The following is a 22,202-nucleotide window of genomic DNA, read 5'->3' as shown; positions in this document are numbered from 1 at the left end:
ACCGAAAGTGAGCTAGGTATCCCGGCCCTCCTCGCCAATCGACTTTTGGAGACGTCATGGCCTGTCGTCTGTCTAAGCCAGGATGGGATGGTTTTTAACTAAGCCTCCACCTTTTCTAGAAAGATCAAGTTTCCTGAGACTTTAAGGTGAAAAAAAAGTGCATAAGACACCTCCTTTGCATTGATGGAAGGAGGGACTTTTTTTATTTTATGAACATGAGCATGCTAGAGCTTTCTGGTGAAGCCAGCACCTCCCCAAAAGTTTGGAATATAAAAGGCAGGGCAAAAAGTTTCTGTAGGCAGTAGGGAGTTTTCTGCGGGGTCTGGATTGGAAATACAGAGGACCGGACCCTACTTGTATGATTGGAGTCTAACGGAAAGAGAAAAAAAAACTTCCCCCTCGCCTCAAAGAGTCTACATGTCTAATATTTAGACATGTTCAGCTTTGTGGATATTCGGTTAGCGCTGTTGCTCAGCGCAACAGTGCTTTTGGCAAGAGGACAAGGCGAGGACGATCGTAAGTGTCACTTTTAAGTCTATCCTTGCCTCTGGTATGTATTGTCTGAACGAAATTGATATGGAAAGACAGTGGGTTGATGGAGAAAAGTGGTTTTCACCGGGACAAGGTTTGCTGATGACTGAGCCATTCAGATACATATGCATATTAGGATACATATCCATTCTTTATCTGTGGTAAGTGTTTATTGATTGTTGACGAGTTCCCTGTTATTTTTTTGTGTGTGGCATTAATAAGGATAGCCTACCTTTTGCAACTTGAGCAGAGTGTATGCGCATCATTGCTCGTTGGCCTTCTCACGCTTTGGAACGTGCCTTTGGAACGAGTTGGTACAGGTTCCAAGGCTTTCCCTTCTACTCGTTATTTGATACCCTGGAGGTACATTTTAACAGCTGGAAATATTGGAATGCATGTAAGGGAAAGAGGGGAAAGCTACAAGGCATGCCAACTCTCTGCCCATTGGATTGAGTGGAATTGAATAGGCCTATATGGCTCAGCAGTCTGGAAATAGAGGATACAGGTATTCAGTTGGTTATTAAACAATAATTTGTAGCCTGGGGCTAAATGTCAGCCAAGTAGAAAAGGAACAGGGTCATTCCTGAACGATGGAAATCTTGAACCTCGGGTTTTTCTAAATGGCATATAGCCTAGGATACAGTCATTCATCACATGTAGGGTATATATTTTGAAATATAATTGTTTTACTTTTGTGGAAAGAATACAGTGACCTAAACATTGAAGGAGAGGACAAAGCATCATCGTGCGCAAATTCCCTTGAAGAGTTTCAAGCTCAGTTATTTGGCCTAGGTAGCTACTTACACAAAGTTTATTATAATAGGGATAAAGGATAAGAACCTAAATGCATTACCTATAGACAAACTACATAATACGTTTTAAAGTATTGGATTATGGTGTCAACTTGTCTAGACTGGTTGAGTATAGGGTTTCTAGTTGCATCTGGGGCGGACAGATGTGCAAATTCGCTCTACGGCCCAGTAGCGCCATCATGTGGTTCTGACATGCAACTCCAACAATGAAATGCTTTAGACGCGCCCCCTACCATCCTTTTTTTTTTTTTTTTTTAATGATAATTGAAAACACATTCAGACTTCGGAAACTTTCCATTGAGGGCTAAACGCTGGTGCTTGCCAACCCGATAGTTTTCAATTATTTCAGCAGCGTTTGGACGACAGCATTGACGATGTGGACTTTTTCCACTGACTGTTTCGCCCTCTATAGTCAAATTGAAGTAACTCCTCTGGACCAACATTGTTGTTTTGGACACAGGTAGGCGGACCCACGGCTAAACGAAGACCACAAATTAGCCATCAATACAATATATAATATAGGCTATTTAGGCCTAGTTCGAGCGCCAGCTGGGCTTACTTTGGAAATGCAATGTCTGGTTGGATATCTAACAATAAATAAACACGCTCAAAACTAATTTGCTGAGGTACCCAAGCCTGCTGAGTATACTACAAAGCAGGATCAATTAGTTAGCCAGCTAATTTTAATAAAATAAACGGAAATACTTAGTTATTAATTTTCTGGTTCATTAAGAAAATAATAAGTTATTTCAGAAGATTTAGGCAAGTTATCCGGGTAACTAACGGAACCTACTTTGTAGTATACCCCTCAGGGATTGCTATTTTACATTTAAATAATATTTGTTAATAGAAATGTAGGAAATAGGCCTTACTTTAATCGTTTTCCAGGCCTTCTGCCTTGTTGTTCATTCCAATCAAGGCATTACAAATACATTTGTCATTTAGCACAGTGTTTCTTAACCCCAGTCCTTGAGTACCCCCAACAGCACACATTTTTGATGTTGCCCCTGACAAACTCACCTGAATGAACTTGTTGGGGATTAATGCTAGTTGACAAGTTGAATCAGGTGAGTTTGTCTGGGGCTACAACAAAAATGTGTACTCGAGGACTGGAGTTGATTTAGACATTTATCCAGAGCGACTTGGTGAGTACATACATTTTCGTATACATCACCTGGTCAAGGCGCCATCACATGGGCATCCGTGCCTTCCAAGTCGACATTGAAGGAAGAGTTCTGAACTATTTCCTCTCTGCATCTTTCTCAGGCACCGCCGGCAGCTGTACGTTGGACGGTCAATTCTACAACGACAGAGATGTCTGGAAACCCGAGCCATGCCAGATCTGCGTGTGCGATAGCGGCACCGTCATGTGCGACGAAGTTATCTGCGAGGACACGTCCGACTGCCCCAATCCAGTGATCCCCCACGACGAATGCTGCCCCATCTGCCCCGATGACGGTACGCCGATTTCCTCCCGACGCAACGTTTACGGAGTTTACGTTACAGGCGCAGGCGCTTCCAGAATCAGTTTTGAAAAGTTTTTCGAGGCCTCAGAGGGACTATTCGGCTTTTACTTTTAAGGCTTTGGAGAGCATTTTATGGATGGCCAACGCGGAATAAACTTGGATTTACCTTTATTCCAATCACACCAGTCATTTTTTCCCCTTTTCGTCCGAAATGTGATGGGATACTATTCAGTGCTCCAGGCACATATTATGCGCATGACCAGTCTGGTGCCACTGCCACCTCCTAACTACCTTTGGCCTTCCTTTCAACTTTGACCTAGTCTCAAATTGGGCATTTTGTGTACATTTTCATTAGGCCTAGTTCAGAGATTGTAGGCCCCTATTAGTTCTAAATCTAAAAGCATAGGCCTAATGTACAATTTGAAAGCACCCTACAAATATTTAAGTTGTTTACTGTTCAGACTATTTCAGATATTTCACATTTTAATCTAATTGTTGTTTTTCTGTTGCTACCATAGGCTTCCAGGAGCCAAAGGTTGAGGTAAATATGATTTGATCCTTATTGTTATCATCTATTAGATAAAACGTGTAATTAGATTTGCTATTATTGTTAACGTTTAAAGTGTACTTTACATGTATTCTTTATTGTTGATTCATTATAAACACATCATTGCGACAAAACTATTTGATCTCGACGGCAAAACTAGTAAGGCCATAGGACAATAAGAACCACATCCTCATTTACAATCATAACCTAATGCTGCTATTTCCCCATCAATAGGGACCCCAGGGTGATCGTGGAGCCAAGGGAGAGCCAGTACGTTTCACTTCCTTATTCCTATCATGCTTTGTATTCACTTCCCGGGGGCCAAAACCTAACAAACATGAGATGCATGCAAAACTTCAAGTCACAGTCTTTCACCAATCCTCCTTTGACAGAGGTGTGTGGACGTTTAAGGTTTGCACCTGTATCCCAAGTTAGGATTTGGCCATTGTGTTCTGGTATATTTTTGTACTTGTGTGCCTCTTGTCTCAGTTTTAAAGGACAGGCCTAGCATCTTGCACATATCACTCATAATGACTGTTGTATTATCTCGTAATACTCATAGCAGAGTTTTGGCCTATAAGATATTTGCCATTAGTAGATTCTGCTTTTATGTTGGTAATGTCTGACATGAGGTTAGATTATTATCGAAGGCAATGGACAGACATGTACATCCAGAGTCTTTGGAGTTTACTCGTGGAGCTAATTGGCTAAATAGTCGACCACTGTCTTCATTATTTAAATCTCAATTCATATTCTTCAATTGGTATAGATATTATACTTACTCCAAAGGCCAACCTGTCCAGATACCCATTTGGTGACTAGCATTTTGAGATATGTGTGGATTTGTATTGGGCCAGCATATGCAGATATATTGTACATTTATTGAAATAGAAATACAATTTCTTAACTTGAATAATTCTACTCCATTTCATATTAATTTGAAGAATAATGTAGTTCTCACAATATCTGGCACTGTGACTGGTTGGCCCTAACCAAATACTTTAAGTGGGTACAGTGTAGTGTTACAATCTTTATGACTTAAGTCACTTAGACCGTGCGTGTCATTTTATCTCCAATCAGTTGGATGGATGGATGGACAGACTGGAAGATACTTATGCAGTTGGATGAATAAATGGATAGATTGATGTATGGAAGGACAGGTAAATAGCTAGACTAATGTACAAGTAATCTGAAGGAATTACAGATATGACCCATCAATTTGCTTCTAATATACTAGGGGCCTATATGCCTTGAGTTCACCCCAAACCCAAGCCTATGTTAGCTTTTCCCTTGTCACTCTTCACTGATGCCTTATCCCCCATAGATAATAATGAAGCCCTTTTCTATATTCAATGACTACTACTATGTCTCTGTGATAGTTCATCACTAACCAGCTTCTCTCTCTTGTCTCTCCTGTAGGGAGCTGCTGGTTTCCCCGGCAACGATGGTATTCCCGGCCAGCCCGGCCTTCCTGGACCCCCAGGCCCCCCTGGACCCCCTGGCCTCGGCGGAGTAAGTATCTCAGGCCAAGATGGACGTTTAGCTCACTTAGTAATGACCCAGTGTCAGCTTTTTGACCCAGGTGGAAAGGTTAAAAGGTCATGTGTTAGACAGAGGAAACTGATCCTAGATCAGAGATTAGGGGCAGCTTCTGTTGGGGGTTAGTAACTTAGATATAAAGACATGGGAGAAAGTGGCTAACTCTGACAGCTGGTAGGAGAACACAGCAACACCCTCTTATGATGTCACATATCTAAACTTCACTGATCTCCATGTAGTCTGGACAGGCTCCAAATACAGTTAGCACAGTAAATACAACAGAAACTATTGTGCTAGTCTATTCAGAATGATCAACCTCCAAAAAGAGTACAGGCAAGAGCACGGGAGGTGTAATGCTAAGCTATCCTGGTTAGAGTGCAGTGCAGTCTGTATTTCAGCACCAGGGCAGGTGGACAGCGCCCAGCCAGGAGTGGACAGGGAGGTAATGCCTAACACAGCTAGGGAATGCCAGAGACGTAGTCACCCTGTAGATATGTAATGGATATGAACAGATCTGTCATTGATATGGACAGGCCTAGTGCCTTGCGTTTTCTAGCCGTGTTAGGCCCATCCATATACTGTATGTCGAGATCACAGCACTGTTCTCATGATTTCCAATACTGACTGACTGTAACACATCTCTCCCTTGTTTCCCCTACAGAACTTCTCCCCTCAGATGTCTGGTGGTTTTGATGAGAAGAGCGGCGGTGGCATGTCCATGCCCGGCCCCATGGTACGGACATACAACTACACAGAGCCTGTTGGCCCAGTAGGATCACTCACTCATGGAATCTGTTTGATGTATAGGCACTACCAAAAACTATGGCCATGAGACACTTTTACTCAGCAGAAGTCCCACAAATTGACCTCTGTGGTACTCCATAGGTCACAGCAAATACTATCCCTTAAAAAATAAGATATTTTCATGTACTTCCATATACCATAAACTTATGTACTTCCATATACCATAAACTACTAATGTACATGTTTGAGATATCTGTATAATCTTTGACTCATAATCTCCCTGTTACCACCGTGTAGATGCCTTGAAAAGTTACTGATACCACTATTCAAATATCACTCTTCATGGTATGACTTTTGGGCATTAGAATGTATACTTTGGGAGGACTTTAACCCTCGCCCACCCACCCTTTGCTTGATCCTTTGGTCTGTTGGCTCCTTCTCAAAGATATATTCTAATGGGAAGACTGATGTGATTGGTCAATAATTGACTGATTGTTTCTCTTCCTTTTGATTGACAGGGCCCCTTGGGTCCCCGTGGTCCCCCAGGACCTCCTGGCTCAAGTGTAAGTATCCCTTCCCTTTGTGTTCTAGCTGTTTAAGTGACATTTGTCATGTAGGGGAAGAGACCTCGGGTCAACGGTCAAAAAGAGGTCAGTTTATGACCCTAGATTAATTGCATGATGGGAGTGGAAGTCACTCTCGAGTTGTTTAATTGTAGGTGTGTTTTTTTTAAGCATATATGGCTGTATGTAAACTTAGTTTTATTTGATAGGTTCCTGACCATTTCTATGTAGTATCTGTTTAGTTCTTGTCTTTTGATTTCAGTTTTAGTGTTTGTCATTGGCTTTACTTTTAGACTTATTTGTATTGCTTTATTGTTCTGTTTTTTGTTGTTGTTACATTCAGTTTCAGTCTTCGATAACTATAATGATCGTGGGAATGTTTTACCCACAGGACTCATTCTCCCATATGCTCATAGCCCATTGATAACAGAACTAAACAATGTTGTTTTTTTGGATGGATGAACGTCATAGTCTGACATTTTCTCTTTGTCTCCCCCTACAGGGACCTCAGGGTTTCACTGGCCCCCCTGGTGAGCCTGGTGAGGCTGGTTCTTCTGTGAGTATCTCATTCCGGAATCTTCCAGAAAATGATACACCACCATCTCAATATCACCTCAGTATCTGAATCCCTCATGAACACACACTTTGAGCTAAATTCTACACCATATTCTGCAGGGCAATACAATGTCAAAAAGCAGAAAATACATCAATATACAATAGCTACACTTTAAAAAAAAATATCCAAACAATCTCCAGAATACTAAGCCACCTGCTGCCTAGGCCTTGCCCTAGCCTGATGCTTGGAATGAACTCCACTAAGGTCACAGGGTCACCAATGTTTGTTAATGTAGCCCCCGCCCCCACACACACACACACAAACACACACACACACACAACACACACACACTCACACATCATCACCTTCCAATAGTATTTTGACTTACCTACCTATTAATTATAGTTTCTAGATTAATGACAAATGATACTAGATTATTTCCATTACTGACAAATTGTAATAATATTTCTCATATCAAGATATCTCACACACACACACACACACACACACACACACACACACACACACACACACACACACACACACACACACACACACACACACACACACACACACACACACACACAGCCTTCTCACCCAGTGGTTTATTTCTTACAGGGTCCCATGGGTCCCCGTGGTCCTGCTGGTCCCCCTGGCAAGAACGGAGATGATGTAAGTCACCAAGATATCCATCATTAAAATCGACCATTTAACATCTATGTCCCAGGACCATTTCTGGGTAAGATAATCATAAAGGGGATGGATTTGGAGCATAATTTATTCCTCACCTTGTCTCCTCCTCTCCGTCCCTCTCTCCTTCCTTCCCTCCTTCCTACCCTCTTCCCATCCAGGGTGAGTCTGGCAAGCCTGGTCGCCCCGGTGAGCGTGGAGCTTCCGGCCCACAGGTGAGTCGCAATGTCATTCTAATGTCACCTTATGTCACTCCATACTCCATCCATGCACTCACTCTAGAACGTTAGTGTCAAGAGCAATATCACCTAATGGTCAGACACCATGAGACATCTCATATACTTGAAGGGATGTTACGCCATCATAACTCGGTCTCTTTTTTTCTCTCTCTTTCTCTCCAGGGAGCTCGTGGATTCCCCGGAACCCCCGGCCTTCCCGGCATCAAGGGACACAGAGTGAGTCACCGCACCCCCAAACTGTCCTGGTAGAAGTTGCTCTCCAGAAGAGATCCAGGATCAGCTAAACGTCCCCATGTCTAACCTTAATCATGAAGGGGATGCACGTTAAACTGATCTTGGATCAGTATCTGGTGGCAACATCAGCCTATACTTCCCAAATAGCAGCAATACAATCTGCCCTATTTTCCGCTCCTCTAATCTTGTCCTCTCTCCCTCCCTCTCCCTCTCTCGCTCTCTCTCTCTCTCTCCCTCTCTACTTCCTTCTCTAGGGATTCAGCGGTCTTGATGGAGCTAAGGGAGAGTCTGGCCCTGCTGGACCCAAGGTGAGACGACTCCTCCATCTCTCCTACTCATGTTGAAATCACACACAATCCCCCTTTTCCCCTCTCTCTCGTCCCCCATTCACTGACCTGTCTGTGTCCGTTTGTCCTTCCTCAGGGAGAGGGTGGTGCATCCGGTGAGAACGGAGCCCCTGGAGCCATGGTGAGTCCCACCCTCCATTTTGTCCGCAGACCTACACAAGAATATGAGTGTGGAGAGAAGATCACTAGCATTTTTAGCATTCTGCAGCACTAGCAATGTGAATGGCAGCCATGATTACTTACCGTGCCAATATCTCTCCCTCTCTTTTAGGGGCCCCGTGGTCTGCCTGGTGAGAGAGGCCGCTCTGGTCCCAACGGAGCTGCTGTAAGTCAACCCCAAAACCACCCCCTGTAACCAGTTGTGGAAAAAGTACCCAATTGTCATACTGGAGAGAAAGTAAAAAAATACCTAAATAGTAGTACTTTAAAGTATTTTTACTTAAGTACTTTACACCACCCCCTGTAACCATAAACAAGGGGTGCAATATCATCATCACAACATAGTCCTATTGACAGAGACCCTATTCCGGTAGCTCAAAGGTCAACACATTTCCCAAGTCATTTTGTATATTTCAGATGTTTACTGATCAGTCCAGGGCTAACTTGTTGGAAACGACCATTCTTACTCTCAATCTACAAAATGCCCCACAAACTGATTTACCTGAATGTCCTATATTGTTGAACATCAGCCTTGCATACTGGCCTCAGTAGGAAGCCATATTTTATATGTTCTAAAAATTCAATATGTCAGTTCATTCGTTTTACAGTGTCATGTTGGATTCTGACATTGAAGGGTCAGCCATTTTGTTTGTTTACAATTGATGTTTACAGTTCAGCCATATTGGAATTGGACCCTGAAGGGTGGTAGCTGGTTGCATCTGACCCAGTTGTGCCTCTCTCTCTCTTTGTATCTTTCTCTCCTGCAGGGTGCTCGTGGTAACGATGGTGCCGCTGGTGCTGCTGGTCCTCCTGTAAGTACTAACGCCAGCTATCTATTCACACATCCACAACCATCAACAGAAACATATTGGTACACAAGCACACTTATGCAGTATTCATGATTTTAGACTGTAACTCAATCCTCTCTCTCTTGTTTTCTTGTATTCTAGGGCCCCACTGGCCCCGCTGGTGGCTCCGGTTTCCCCGGTGGCCCCGGAGCCAAGGTAAGATTTTCAACTTGCACCTATCCGTGTTCACACACCTGTAAACCTTCTACCTTCTATCCTCTATCCTCCACCCTCTACCCTCACCTCCAGTTCTTTCCCAGGGGGCTGTATTTGGAGAGGTAGGTGAGATAAAACATACAGTACATCCATTCTAGCACAAAAGAAAACAACAATGGTAATAGTAATCTACACACTGCTGGGTTTCCAAGATAGTGGTATCCATTTGCACCATGCATGAGACCGTGTGTAGTTGGCTGCCAGTTGAAAGTATATCCGGCTTCACTATTGTGATTGTGCCATGCCATGTGACCGTGTGACTTTCAGGGGTCACATTGATTTAAATGTGGATATGATTCTATTGAATGGCAGCATAGTTGAGTATTAGTACAGTACTACCATAGGGAAGTACTAGGGAGTAGGGTAGTATAGTACACTAGTACTTCACTTGGTAGCAGTAGTACCACTACAGTAGTACTACTACAGTAGTACTTGTGTAGGGTAGTACTAGTACAATACTAGTTCCATGTTCTTTCTGTTCTTGCCCTGACCCTATCTATCTTCACCTCAACAGGGAGAGGTTGGTGCCCAGGGAGCTCGTGGTGGCGAGGGACCCCAGGGAACCCGTGGAGAGGCTGGTAACCCAGGACCCGCTGGCGCTGCTGGCCCTGCTGTGAGTCTCACCCTCAGAAACCTCTAGTGAAATACACCTCTGGACTGTGTGGGAGACTTGAAGTTACATTTGCTATCCTTGTTAGAGACTTTCCCCTCTAACCCGTTGGTTTGTGTCTCTTGTAGGGAAACAACGGTGCTGATGGAAACCCCGGTACCAAGGGTGCCCCTGTAAGTATACACCTCACCCCACTCCTCAGTGAACTAGCCATTTTAGTTGTCATTGGTTTGTCTTGTGATTTGTTAGAGTTCAACTTTGGAAATAACCAATATTGTTGTCACTGACTGGTCTCTCAGTGACGATGAATCCAGGAAGTATAATGATTGTCTCTCTGCTGCCTCCTTTAGGGTTCTGCTGGTATTGCTGGCGCTCCTGGCTTCCCTGGACCCCGTGGATCCCCCGGACCCCAGGGTGCTGGTGGAGCTCCCGGACCCAAGGGTAACACTGTAAGTCCACCTCTCTCTGACTTTCGTCACTAAATATTGTAAATATATATAATGATATCTTATCTTAAGTTGCTGTTATAACTTGGTCAGAATACACAGACCATTGAGTGTGGATTCTGATAATGATGTTTGTTATTTCTTCAACCTAGGGTGAGGTTGGTGCTACTGGAGCCAAGGGAGAGGCTGGTGCTAAGGGAGAGTCTGTAAGTACACCTTTTGACTTCCTCTTTGGTCAAATATGATCCACCAAGTCACCCATACCACGTACACTGTACACACATACTCTGTCAGCAGCCTATATGTGTCTGAACTCTACCCTCCATTTCTCTGACCTACATCTTGTTTCTCCATTACCCAGGGCCCCGCTGGAGTCCAGGGACCCGCCGGCCCTGCTGGTGAGGAAGGCAAGAGAGGGTCCCGTGGTGAGCCCGGTGGTGCTGGTGCCCGTGGAGCCCCCGGCGAGCGCGTAAGTACCCCAGATGGTCACACACTGTCACCTCTTCATCATACTGTTCTCCTGTCCTTTACATATAGGAATTCCCCCCTTCTCTTACAGTTAGGACAGCCAGTTTCACTGTCCTCTTACCCCTTACTGTTAGGACAGCCAGTTTCACTGTCCTCTTACCCCGTACTGTTAGGACAGCCAGTTTCACTGTCCTCTTACCCCTTACTCTTAGGACAGTCAGTTTCACTGTCCTCTTACGCCACATGTCCTCCGATCTTTTAGTTTTAGATGACCCTCCCCCTGCCTCACTAAACTGTGTTGTAGGCCTCCAAATCCACTGTCTTCCTCTTCCAAAGGACCACCATTGCATTACTGCCCCACACCCATCAAAATGATGGCGTTTGAGCCATCCAATATAATGCATTAAATCAACTATAGGAACTGGGTCAGTAGGAGAGTGCTATCCAAGAACTTGAGCATTTTGTCTTTTTATACATTGCTTACTTCCTCACAGTACAGCTAGTGTTGGCACACGCATACACAACGATGATATCTCAATGACTATTCCATCACATAAATAATCACATTTTGACCTAAGAATGCTTAGGTCGCTGGAACCAATATCTAGCTAACAACCTCTCTGGTTCCCAGTCAGCTAAATGTAACTGTAGCCCTCTCCCTGATGTTTCAGCTCATTTGGCCACCAGAGGGCTGTGAGCGCTGAGCAGTAATGTAGTGTTACTGAATGGTTGTGTTGTGGTGCTGAGGTAGCAGTAGTGTTGTGGTACTGACTGAGTGACCGTGTTGAGGTATTGACCTGTGTTGTGTTTGTCGCCCCCTACAGGGTGGACCTGGTAGCCGCGGTTTCCCTGGTGCTGATGGATCTGCTGGCCCCAAGGTGACTACACACACACACCTGGAATAGACACACATATACACCTGCAACACCCACCCACTTGTTCGAATGTATATACTACAGTGCACCACCAAACGTTGCTACATGCTATGGTCACTAGCTAAGTACAGCAAACTCATCTCTCCGTCTCTCTCTCTCTCTCTCTCCCTCCATCACAGGGTGGCCCTGGTGAGCGTGGTGGCGCCGGAGTTGCTGGAGCTAAGGGTAACACTGGTGAGCCTGGCCGCAACGGCGAGCCTGGTATGCCTGGATCCAAGGTGAGTTAGACAGGGGATCGGTCTCAGATCACAGGACGTTTGTTATACTCTATCATTGTTGGATAATTATTCAACAACTAATAGATACTAGAAGAATGAAACCCATATATTCATGTTAATATGGCATATATATCTATATGTTATGTACCTGACCTTTGCCCTCTCACCTTTGCCCTCCCCCATCTCTAGGGTATGACTGGTAGCCCTGGCAGCCCTGGTCCCGATGGCAAGACTGGCCCCTCTGTAAGTTCCTCAGCTACAGATTCACCTGACCCTCACGACACCAATTCAACGACACTGATAAAGACCTATGGCTACTTCACCCGATATCACTGTGGTCACTGACTCTCTACCCTCTCCTGTGACAGGGTGCCGGTGGTCAAGATGGTCGCCCCGGACCTCCCGGCCCCAGTGGAGCCAGAGGCCAGCCCGGAGTCATGGGATTCCCCGGACCTAAGGGAGGCGCTGTGAGTAACCCTTCTCTCTCGCGCTGCTCTCACTCTGGCGCAATATTTTATGGGGCTAATTCGAGGAATTAGATCTGAAATTGCGAGGAAACAATGTATCAGTGGAGGCTGCTGAGGGGGAGGACTGCGCGTAACAATGGGTGGGATGGAGTCAATGGAATGGTACCTTAATTAACAATGTGGTTTCCATGTGGTTGATACCATTCCATTGACTCCATTCCAGCCATTACTATGAGGCGTTCCTCACCTCAGCAGCCTCCACTGCAATGTATGATATAGTTGTCCATAGCCTAAAACCTAGCTTTCAGGATACAGTATTGCTCTCTGATGGGAAATGAGCTAATGGGTATTTGTCTTCTCCTGTAGGGTGAGGGTGGCAAGCCCGGTGAGAGAGGAGTCATGGGACCCGGTGGCGCTGTGGGCGCTCCCGGCAAAGATGGTGATGTTGGTGCTCCTGGTGCCCCCGGTGTTGCCGTAAGTACACTTCCAGCATCCCACAATGCTTCACTCCCATTCTCCCCAAAGCTTTGAGGACAACATTCTTCAGCATTACCTGCACTGTGTCACACTTGCGAACACACTATCACTAATACAAGCCAGCATGGAATCTCCTAGGAGACTGCAAAACCACTCAGTTTGTTTTTGCTTACATTATATGGGGGTAACTCCATCCACTACCAAGGTGTAGCACCCACCATTAAGCCGGTCACACTGATTTTCCTAACCGACTCTCCTCCTTCTTCTCCTCCTCATAGGGACCTTCTGGAGAGCGAGGCGAGCAGGGAGCCGGTGGCCCCCCTGGATTCCAGGTACAGCACTGAACTATGGGAAATTATCAGCACCTGACCAATCACAGATCTCCACCTACTTCAGGACCTCTGGCCCTTGCCTCACCTGTCTCTCACTTGTCTCTTTGTATAACAGGGACTTCCAGGACCCCAAGGTGCTATTGGTGAGACTGGCAAGCCCGGAGAGCAGGTAAGAATACTACAGGAGTACAGCATCTTTGGTGTCACTCACTGCCCCATGCCTTGTCCTTGGTACTCGTCACCATATGACACTATACTTCCTGACAAGATTTGTGACTTGACAATGCTAATCTCAAATCTCTAATCGTGATCTCTAATATCCTCTCCTCTCTCTCTCTCTCCTGTCTAGGGTCTGCCCGGTGAGGGTGGTGCCCCTGGTTCCGCTGGATCCAGAGTGAGTATCCCAGAATAATAATGACATCTTCCTGGGTGGTAGACTGCAACAGCTACACTGTAGCCTAGCGGCCTAGCCAAACAAGACAACGGCTAACAACTAAAGCAGCAACAGACTAGCACCCAGCCGACCCAGGCTAAAGACATTAGCATTGACATCGATAACATCCTTCATCTTATATACATGTGATGTGATGCTCCGGAACCAAAGCTGATGCCCTCTCTTCTCTACTCTCCGTACCCCAGGGTGACAGAGGTTTCCCCGGTGAGCGTGGTGGCCCCGGCCCATCTGGACCCGCTGGTGCCCGTGGCTCTCCTGGCTCTGCTGGTAACGATGGTGCTAAGGGAGAGGCTGGTGGTGCAGGAGCCCCCGGTGGCCAGGGACCCCCTGGCCTGCAGGGAATGCCCGGAGAGCGTGGTGCCGGTGGTCTGCCAGGCCTGAAGGGAGACAGAGTGAGTACCAGTGCCGCCCTTCACTTATCATCCGCCATGCCTATATTCATGTTCATCAGTCGGCCTTAACTTCATACTTCTGTGGCACTCGGTGGCATACCCTCCATCCATCCAAACTTCCACTTGCATTACAGTGGACTTGACTGAGTCCATCCGTCTCTGTATCTGTATAACCCACAGCTTCCGATACTAATTCAGCTACTCTTGTGTTTGACAGGGTGACCAAGGTGTCAAGGGTGTTGATGGCGCCGGTGGTAAGGATGGCGTCCGTGGTATGACTGGCCCCATCGGACCCAACGGCCCTGCTGGCTCTCCTGGTGATAAGGGAGAGACTGGCGCTCCTGGAGCTGTTGGACCTTCTGGTGCCCGTGGTGCACCTGTGAGTACCTCAGGCCCACCCTGTCACCACCTCACCACAGACATGACACAAAGACCTAAAAACAGAGCTCCACATGCATCCATACCACGGGCATCGCTCGATGGGAGTTTGTCTTGACGCTTCAAATAGAGACCACAATGCATGAAGCAAAGTAAAAATGGTGCCCGGAACGTACCCGAGCACAAAAGCGAGCAAAGTAGAAATGAAGGCGTATAGAAGAATGAACTTACCCACACTCATGTGATGCTAGTCCCTGACCTGTAACACACTCCTGACCTGACTAACCCTACCCTTCTCCCCCAGGGTGAGCGCGGTGAGTCTGGTGCCCCCGGACCCGCTGGATTCGCTGGGCCTCCTGTAAGTACACACACCTCTTCTACCTGTCCTCATTTCGCACAGACATCACTTCTCAATTCACACAGAAAACACTTCTCAATTCACACAGAAATCACTTCTCAATTCACACAGAAAACACTTCTCAATTCACACAGAAATCAGTTGCCAATTCAAACAGACGTCGGTTGTCAATCAAGAGGATGAATCGTAACATCTGGCACACTATGACAATTCTAAATTGAATTCGTTGACATTAAACGAGACAGGCGTATCTTATCATAGCATCCAGTCTAGATGAACCTCCACACTAGCCTACTCTACGTTCACTCAATCACTTCTTCTTCTCTCTTCTCCTTCAGGGTGGAGATGGTCAGCCTGGTGCTAAGGGAGAGGCTGGAGATAACGGTGCCAAGGGTGACGGTGGTGCCCAAGGACCTGCTGGACCTACTGGATCCCCCGGACCTCAGGTATAACACGTGGGACTGACCACTGGGTACCCACCCTGACCCATCTTAAATGGTTCTCTGTAGCTCAATTGTTAGAGCATGGCAGTCGCAACGCCAGGATAGTGGGTTTGATTCGGAGTGCTGTTCTATTGGTCTACCCGGTAAGACCACGGTATTGCAGACATGTTTGTATTGCTCTTGCTTACTGACTGAAGCACTGCTGTATCCACACAACAGGGTCCCGCTGGAAACACCGGAGCTAAGGGCGCCCGTGGTGCTGCTGGTCCCCCTGTAAGTAGCTTTGTATCTTATCCTCCCAACATCTCCCGTCTGTCTGACTGTACAAGATAGCATTTGTAAAGTAGAATCATGCTTCCCAATCTGATACACTAGGTTGACCGGTGCCTCTCTTTCTCTCCTTAGGGTGCCACTGGTTTCCCCGGTGCTGCTGGTAGAGTTGGACCTCCCGGCCCATCTGTAAGTACTTCTATCTCTACCACCATTCCATTCGAACTGAACCATGTCCATCCTCCGTCCATATACCAGTCAATACCCTGGATCTGGTCATAGGTTCCAGATTTAACCGTAGGCTAACACTAAGCAAGCAAACCGCTCGATAATAGCTTAAGACAGCAATGCCACAACACAACAGCACAACTATCAATACAACATGTTATTGTGCAACCAACCCAAGACATAACGGCATTGCCTGACGCCCAAACAAGCATCTAGCTAGGCGTTGGCTTAGCATTTGGTTGATCCCAATACTGTCATCGATAACAGCCAATTGACACAGGTTTATTCGATCAACTTCAGCCTCGTCTCATACTCAACCATCCTCTCCTCTTTCTTTCAGGGCAACAACGGACCCCCCGGACCCTCAGGCCCCGGTGGAAAGGAAGGACAGAAGGGTAACCGTGGTGAGACTGGCCCCGCCGGTCGTCCTGGTGAGCTTGGCGCTGCCGGACCCCCTGGCGCCCAGGGAGAGAAGGGACAGCCTGGTGGAGATGGTCCCAATGTAAGTACCCCTTTTTTGGCTGTCACTGTCACCCTAACAAAGTAACACTCTGACGCCTAAACTGACAAGAGAGAACAATACGAAGACTCCTTTTGGAGCGCACCTGTAACACACGCCGCTGGCGTTTAGATCTGACGCTTTAGAAAAGGGACACCTCGATGACCTATTCTCTCTTTCTCTCCTACAGGGACCCTCTGGAACTCCCGGACCTCAGGGTATTGGTGGACAGCGCGGTATTGTTGGTCTGCCCGGACAGAGAGGCGAGCGCGGTTTCCCCGGCCTCGCCGGACAACTGGTCAGTGCCTCAGAGTGCTAGAGTTCTAGAACTTCACGTTTTAAAGGCGTTGGGCTTTTGCAGAGGAGACACCGTTCACGGTGGATATCCCTCGTTTTTCAATAAGGCAGTGACTAGATGGTCTACAAGCCTGCCGCAATGATGCTAAAGGCCCTCTGCGCTATCTCTGCCAAGATGGCAGCCGACAAGTGCAACGCTCTTGCAGTAGCTTATTCATACAGTGTAGTTGTCATTGCGCTACTTCAGTAGTGGTACTCCGGTGTTATGGTTGAGGTCTAACCCTGTTCTCTGTTTCCTGCTTTAGGGAGAGCCTGGCAAGCAGGGACCTAGTGGCCCCTCTGGTGAGCGTGGACCCCCCGGACCCATGGGGCCCGTTGGACTGGCTGGAGCACCTGGCGAGCCTGGTCGCGAGGGAACTCCTGGTAACGAGGGATCTTCTGGTCGCGATGGTGCTGCTGGACCCAAGGTGAGAGCTATGCTCGTACACTGTCCTCAAGACCGAGTCAACCCTTCACTTTGGGAACCAGCCTGTTGGTATACTGTAGACAATCTACACTGGGCACCATTACACGACTATTTGCATGGCTGAAAGAGCATCACATACTGTAAAGTATTGGGATTATGTCAGGAGTTTGATCTTCTCTTGACCCGTCTCTGTTCCCCTCGGTTTTGCCTATAGGGAGAACGTGGTGAGTCTGGTGTTGCCGGTGCTTCCGGTGCTCCCGGACCCCCTGGCGCCCCTGGACCCGTCGGCCCTGCTGGAAAGTCTGGTGACCGTGGAGAGTCTGTAAGTGTCCAGATCCTCAGCCATTACTCCCTTAGACTGACGAGGAACACGTAACTGGGGGCAATTCAGACTTGATCATGTTCAGAGACTTTACTGTATGTTAAACTGTTGTGGCCTCAAAATGGCCGCCCGTCACACAGTAACCAGTTAAGGCTGTGGAAGGGGTTGAGGTCTTTGTTTGTAGTCCTGTTAGAATACAGCATATACTGGTGCTCCTAGGAGTTGAGCTACATAGTCTTTATGACATGCCATCGAGTTGGGATTATCAACTGAATTGATCTCTTTCTCTCTCTTTCCCTTTCTCTCTTCTTCAGGGTCCTGCTGGCCCCGCTGGTATTGCTGGCCCTGCTGGTCCCCGTGGCCCATCTGTACGTATATACTCCATCACAGATTCATAAAACCATCACGATGAATACAATGTCTGCTCTTCCACTCTTGAGTCTGAGGAAAGGGTATACTGAACACACCTGTCCTATTCCCACCCAGGGACCCGCAGGAGCTCGTGGAGACAAGGGAGAGTCTGGCGAGGCTGGAGAGCGAGGCATGAAGGGGCACCGAGGATTCACTGGCATGCAGGGACCCCCTGGCTCCTCTGTGAGTACAGCTACTGATTACGAATCAACAATAATAACAACACACAAGTGACACCAGCAAAAACAAAGGAAATGGGTCGCTACACACAAGGAAGAGATAACACAAAACCTAGCAAGTGGGAAAAATCCACCTTCTCCCTGTAATATTGTTGTTTGATACAACAGGCACCTAAATCTGTTGTTTCTACCCATAGGGACAATCTGGAGAGTCAGGACCTGCTGGAGCCTCTGGCCCCGCTGGACCTAGAGTGAGTATGACCCACATTATGACAACAGTCACACAACTATCAGCACAGCAACGTTATGACTGTGGATCACTTCTCTGGTGACAACATGATGTGGATAGTCTACACTGTCGTATTAAGCTATGGCTCTCCCCACACTAGGGACCTTCTGGATCAGCTGGTGCCGCCGGTAAGGATGGTATGAGCGGTCTGCCCGGCCCCATCGGACCTCCCGGACCCCGTGGTCGCTCTGGAGAAATGGGACCCTCCGTAAGTCACTTCAACCACTTCAAAATCGAAATATTTTGCTCCTTATACTCCTCTTATTCTTCTTCACATCCTATCTTGGTTGACCTTTGCTTCCTCCACATATAGGGACCCCCTGGCCCTCCCGGTCCCCCTGGCCCCCCCGGACCTCCCGGCGGTGGATTCGACATGGGCTTCATTGCTCAGCCCGCTCAGGAGAAGGCCCCCGATCCCTTCCGTCACTTCCGCGCCGACGACGCCAACGTGATGCGCGACCGCGACCTGGAGGTAGACACCACCCTCAAGAGCCTGAGCCAGCAGATTGAGAACATCCGCTCTCCCGAGGGCACCAAGAAGAACCCCGCCCGCACCTGCAGAGACCTGAAGATGTGCCACCCCGACTGGAAGAGCGGTGAGTTGGAGAGTCATAGACCCTTTCTACACTACGGTTGCTCGCTCATCATTAGTCATGCAGTTGCTTTGGCTTTGAGGAAAGCATGGAGCTGTATTGGTTCTGACAAGCTTTGGCATAGTGTGTAAAGACATCTTCAGTAGACACAAGCTCTTTTAGTTTCTGTTGAGTCTTGCTGTCTGTGGAGTCTCAAAACAACCACAATCACATTGGATGTTCTTGACGCGATCCACTCTCTTCTCCATGCAGGCGAGTACTGGATCGACCCCGACCAGGGCTGCACCCAGGATGCCATCAAGGTTTACTGCAACATGGAGACCGGCGAGACCTGCGTCTACCCCACCGAGGCTGATATCCCCAAGAAGAGCTGGTACACCAGTAAGAACATCAAGGAGAAGAAGCACGTCTGGTTCGGCGAGGCAATGACCGATGGCTTCCAGGTGAGAACCTCGGCGCGACAACCTGGGCTGTTGGGAAAAGAGGACCCTAATCGCACCATTTTCTCGGATGCCGAGTCCTTGATGCTAACTCCATCTCTTTCTCCTTTCCCTCACAGTTCGAGTATGGCAGTGAGGGCTCCAACGCTAAGGATGTTAACATCCAGCTGACCTTCCTGCGCCTTATGGCCACTGAGGCCAGCCAGAACATCACATACCACTGCAAGAACAGCATCGCCTACATGGACCAGCAGTCCGGCAACCTGAAGAAGTCCCTGCTTCTCCAGGGCTCCAACGAGATTGAGATCAGAGCCGAGGGCAACAGCCGCTTCACATACAGCGTCACCGAGGACGGCTGCACGGTGAGTCCTCCATCCGCCTGTTACCTACTCTCTGCTGTGTCTTAGGCTGTGTCCGCTCAGGAACTTCTCTGGAAGAATCCTTCCTCTCAGGGATGGTTGGAGAGAGAATTCTCGCCTCTAAAGAAGGTAGTTGGTGTAAGACTGTGGGCATGAGCAGCAGTAGTCTTGGGAAGGGAATTGGAAAGGGCTTTTGGGATTATGGCGTTAATGTAGGACAAGGGTCACTAGTTGGAAGCAGATGAGGTGAGGGGCTTTGTGATCTGGGATGATATTCCCCATCACTTGGTGTAAAGTGTTTTTTCCAGAAGCCATCTTTTGAAAGGGGGAAGGGGAGGGAATGATTTTAAATTGATTAGGAAATGCAACTCTGGATTCTGATTGTGCACTTTTCATCTTCTTTCTCCACAGTCGCACACCGGTGCATGGGGCAAGACGGTCATCGACTACAAGACAACGAAAACATCCCGTCTGCCTATTATTGACATCGCTCCTATGGACGTTGGTGCACCCAATCAGGAATTTGGCATTGAAGTTGGCCCAGTCTGCTTCTTGTAAAAAAGAAATCTGGACTTGAAATTGTTTGTGTGTGTGTGTGTGTATGTTTTGTTTTCTAGCAGTCATCCCTCTCAACCCTTTTCTATGCATTTAAAAAACCCTAGAGTTTCATTTGGCCGTTCAAAAATGGTCCACTTGCTTAAAACTGCACTTCTGAAGACAGTGGTTGTGTGTCATCAAGCTTTTTCGGGACCACTATTACCACCACCATCAACACCGAGGATACTTTCGAAGACTCAATGGTTTCACTGGCAAAAAGAAAATAATATTTAGTTGTGAAGTGTAAAATCCCCCCTGGAGTTTGACAGAAAAAAACCATCCCAGATACAGGTGACTTTTTTTTTACCACTGCGGAAGGACAATGAAAAAGAAAACCAAATGCTTTGTACCACTTTTAGGTGATGTCAAATAAATCTTAAAAATGACAGTGAAGTGTCTCGTTGTTGTACCCACCTGGAGAAGCAGTTGTTCCTTCTGAAGTCACACGAAAGCAGCATTAGAGACATGGGTTCAACTTCTTTTTTAATCTTATGGCTACCTCAAAAAAGAAATCCACGTTACCCAGTGTTGGTGAACCCCAGGTTAGATTTTACACGGCTCAAGCATAGTTGAAAGTAACAGCTGCAAAAGGTGCTATTCTTCATGAGGTCCTGACAATGGAGGGTGATTGAAAATTGTGCTATTATGTTGTCATTCTTGCTTGCATGACCTTAGGTGCTAAATTAGCAGATTATCTTGATGTCAGTCATAACAGATGTGTTTCAAGTGTTGGCTAAGATCTCTGCAACAGAGGCATAGCAAGAGGTATACTGTAGTTAGGATGCACACAGTCCTGTCTAGTGCAGAATGAGCAGGTGGATTTGTTGTCTTTTGTTTTTAACATCTTTTGACACTTTTTGGTTGTTGTTTGTTTCGTTTTGAAATCCCCCCTTTTGTTGTCCAATTGCTTCTAGCAGTACCCCTCTTTCACCCCCCCCCCCCCCCCATTGTTTTCGTTTTTTTGTTTTGTTTTCTTATTTTATGCGAAGGGTTTTGGAAAAAAATTTAACAGAAAAAATTGAAATATCAAATTATGAGCGAAGCAGACACACCGTTGGGGGATTAAAACAAGAGGATCTGTACCTATTTTGTATATGTATAAAAATTTGAGATGTTTTTAATTATTTTGGATGCTGAAATAAAGCATGTTAAGTGGTCTACCTTATGTTTGTCAGACATGATCTTGACTATTCCCTGACTGCCCAATGGACTTGAATGAGGCACAGCTTGCACCTGTTACAGTTGTTTTGACTGAAAGGAAGATTAAAGAAAATCTCAGAAATGTTTGCCTCTGAAAATTATATGCTCCTCAGAATCAGGTAACATTTTAAGGTGGAACCATGTCCAAGTCCACAATTAGGCTAAAGTAAAAACACATGGTGGCTAATGTTAGTGTTAAAGACAGTTCAATAGTACAAACACAGCACAGAAGATGGATACTTCAATACTCTACCTTTAAAACATAGGCTAAATGGTTCAATCCGTTTTTCTGACTTAAATCCGCTCAGGGCAAAATCCAGTTTGAAGAGGCATATCCAAGACATTTGACTTCAGTCCCCCACGCTGTTCGTCTCCTTTCGACGGGGTTGATTGAAATAGATATTCTGTTCTGTCAAGTATATCCACCAGTGATAACCATCCACATTGGCGCGCCCTTGGAGACAGCAGCGGTGCACGACACCTCTGTATGCAGCAAAGTCTATCGTGCTCACAGTTTACGCATCCATCTTCAAAACCACCTCACAATTGAAATCCAATTTGTTTCAAGCATAGTTCATTCGAA

The 22,202-nt window shown here is 46.7% G+C and overlaps 1 protein-coding gene across 1 annotated transcript; it reads left to right on the top strand.

Annotated features, from left to right (window-relative positions):
- Positions 1–295: 295 nt before the first annotated feature.
- On the top strand, positions 296–21,584 carry LOC129828559 (collagen alpha-1(I) chain-like). The gene is made up of 47 exons (XM_055889590.1): positions 296–516; positions 2,610–2,801; positions 3,328–3,350; positions 3,591–3,626; positions 4,776–4,868; positions 5,557–5,628; positions 6,158–6,202; positions 6,705–6,758; positions 7,377–7,430; positions 7,610–7,663; positions 7,850–7,903; positions 8,176–8,229; positions 8,345–8,389; positions 8,540–8,593; positions 9,195–9,239; positions 9,378–9,431; positions 10,006–10,104; positions 10,230–10,274; positions 10,452–10,550; positions 10,700–10,753; positions 10,909–11,016; positions 11,840–11,893; positions 12,070–12,168; positions 12,358–12,411; positions 12,537–12,635; positions 13,002–13,109; positions 13,391–13,444; positions 13,560–13,613; positions 13,794–13,838; positions 14,084–14,290; positions 14,508–14,669; positions 14,973–15,026; positions 15,365–15,472; positions 15,689–15,742; positions 15,875–15,928; positions 16,308–16,469; positions 16,657–16,764; positions 17,069–17,230; positions 17,444–17,551; positions 17,866–17,919; positions 18,038–18,145; positions 18,339–18,392; positions 18,531–18,638; positions 18,744–19,026; positions 19,276–19,466; positions 19,583–19,825; positions 20,234–21,584. The coding sequence occupies exons 1-47, from the start codon at positions 435–437 to the stop codon at positions 20,378–20,380; spliced, it is 4,350 nt and encodes a 1,449-aa protein (XP_055745565.1). The 5' UTR covers positions 296–434; the 3' UTR covers positions 20,381–21,584.
- The last annotated feature ends 618 nt before the right edge of the window (positions 21,585–22,202 follow it).

Source organism: Salvelinus fontinalis, chromosome 2 (genome assembly GCF_029448725.1).
Source record: "Salvelinus fontinalis isolate EN_2023a chromosome 2, ASM2944872v1, whole genome shotgun sequence".
Lineage (NCBI taxonomy): Eukaryota > Metazoa > Chordata > Actinopteri > Salmoniformes > Salmonidae > Salvelinus > Salvelinus fontinalis.
The sequence above is the reverse complement of the archived record's forward strand: the minus strand, read 5'-3'. Positions and strand labels throughout refer to the sequence as shown.

What these genes read in the sequence shown, in the direction of transcription:
- LOC129828559 (XM_055889590.1), top strand. Translation starts at nt 435, where the DNA reads ATGTTCAGCTTTGTGGATATTCGGTTAGCGCTGTTGCTCAGCGCAACA. An exon ending in CTGGTCCCAACGGAGCTGCT is followed by an intron (nt 8,594 to 9,194) that starts GTAAGTCAACCC and finishes TCTCTCCTGCAG; the next exon opens with GGTGCTCGTGGTAACGATGG. An exon ending in CTGGCGCTGCTGGCCCTGCT is followed by an intron (nt 10,105 to 10,229) that starts GTGAGTCTCACC and finishes TGTCTCTTGTAG; the next exon opens with GGAAACAACGGTGCTGATGG.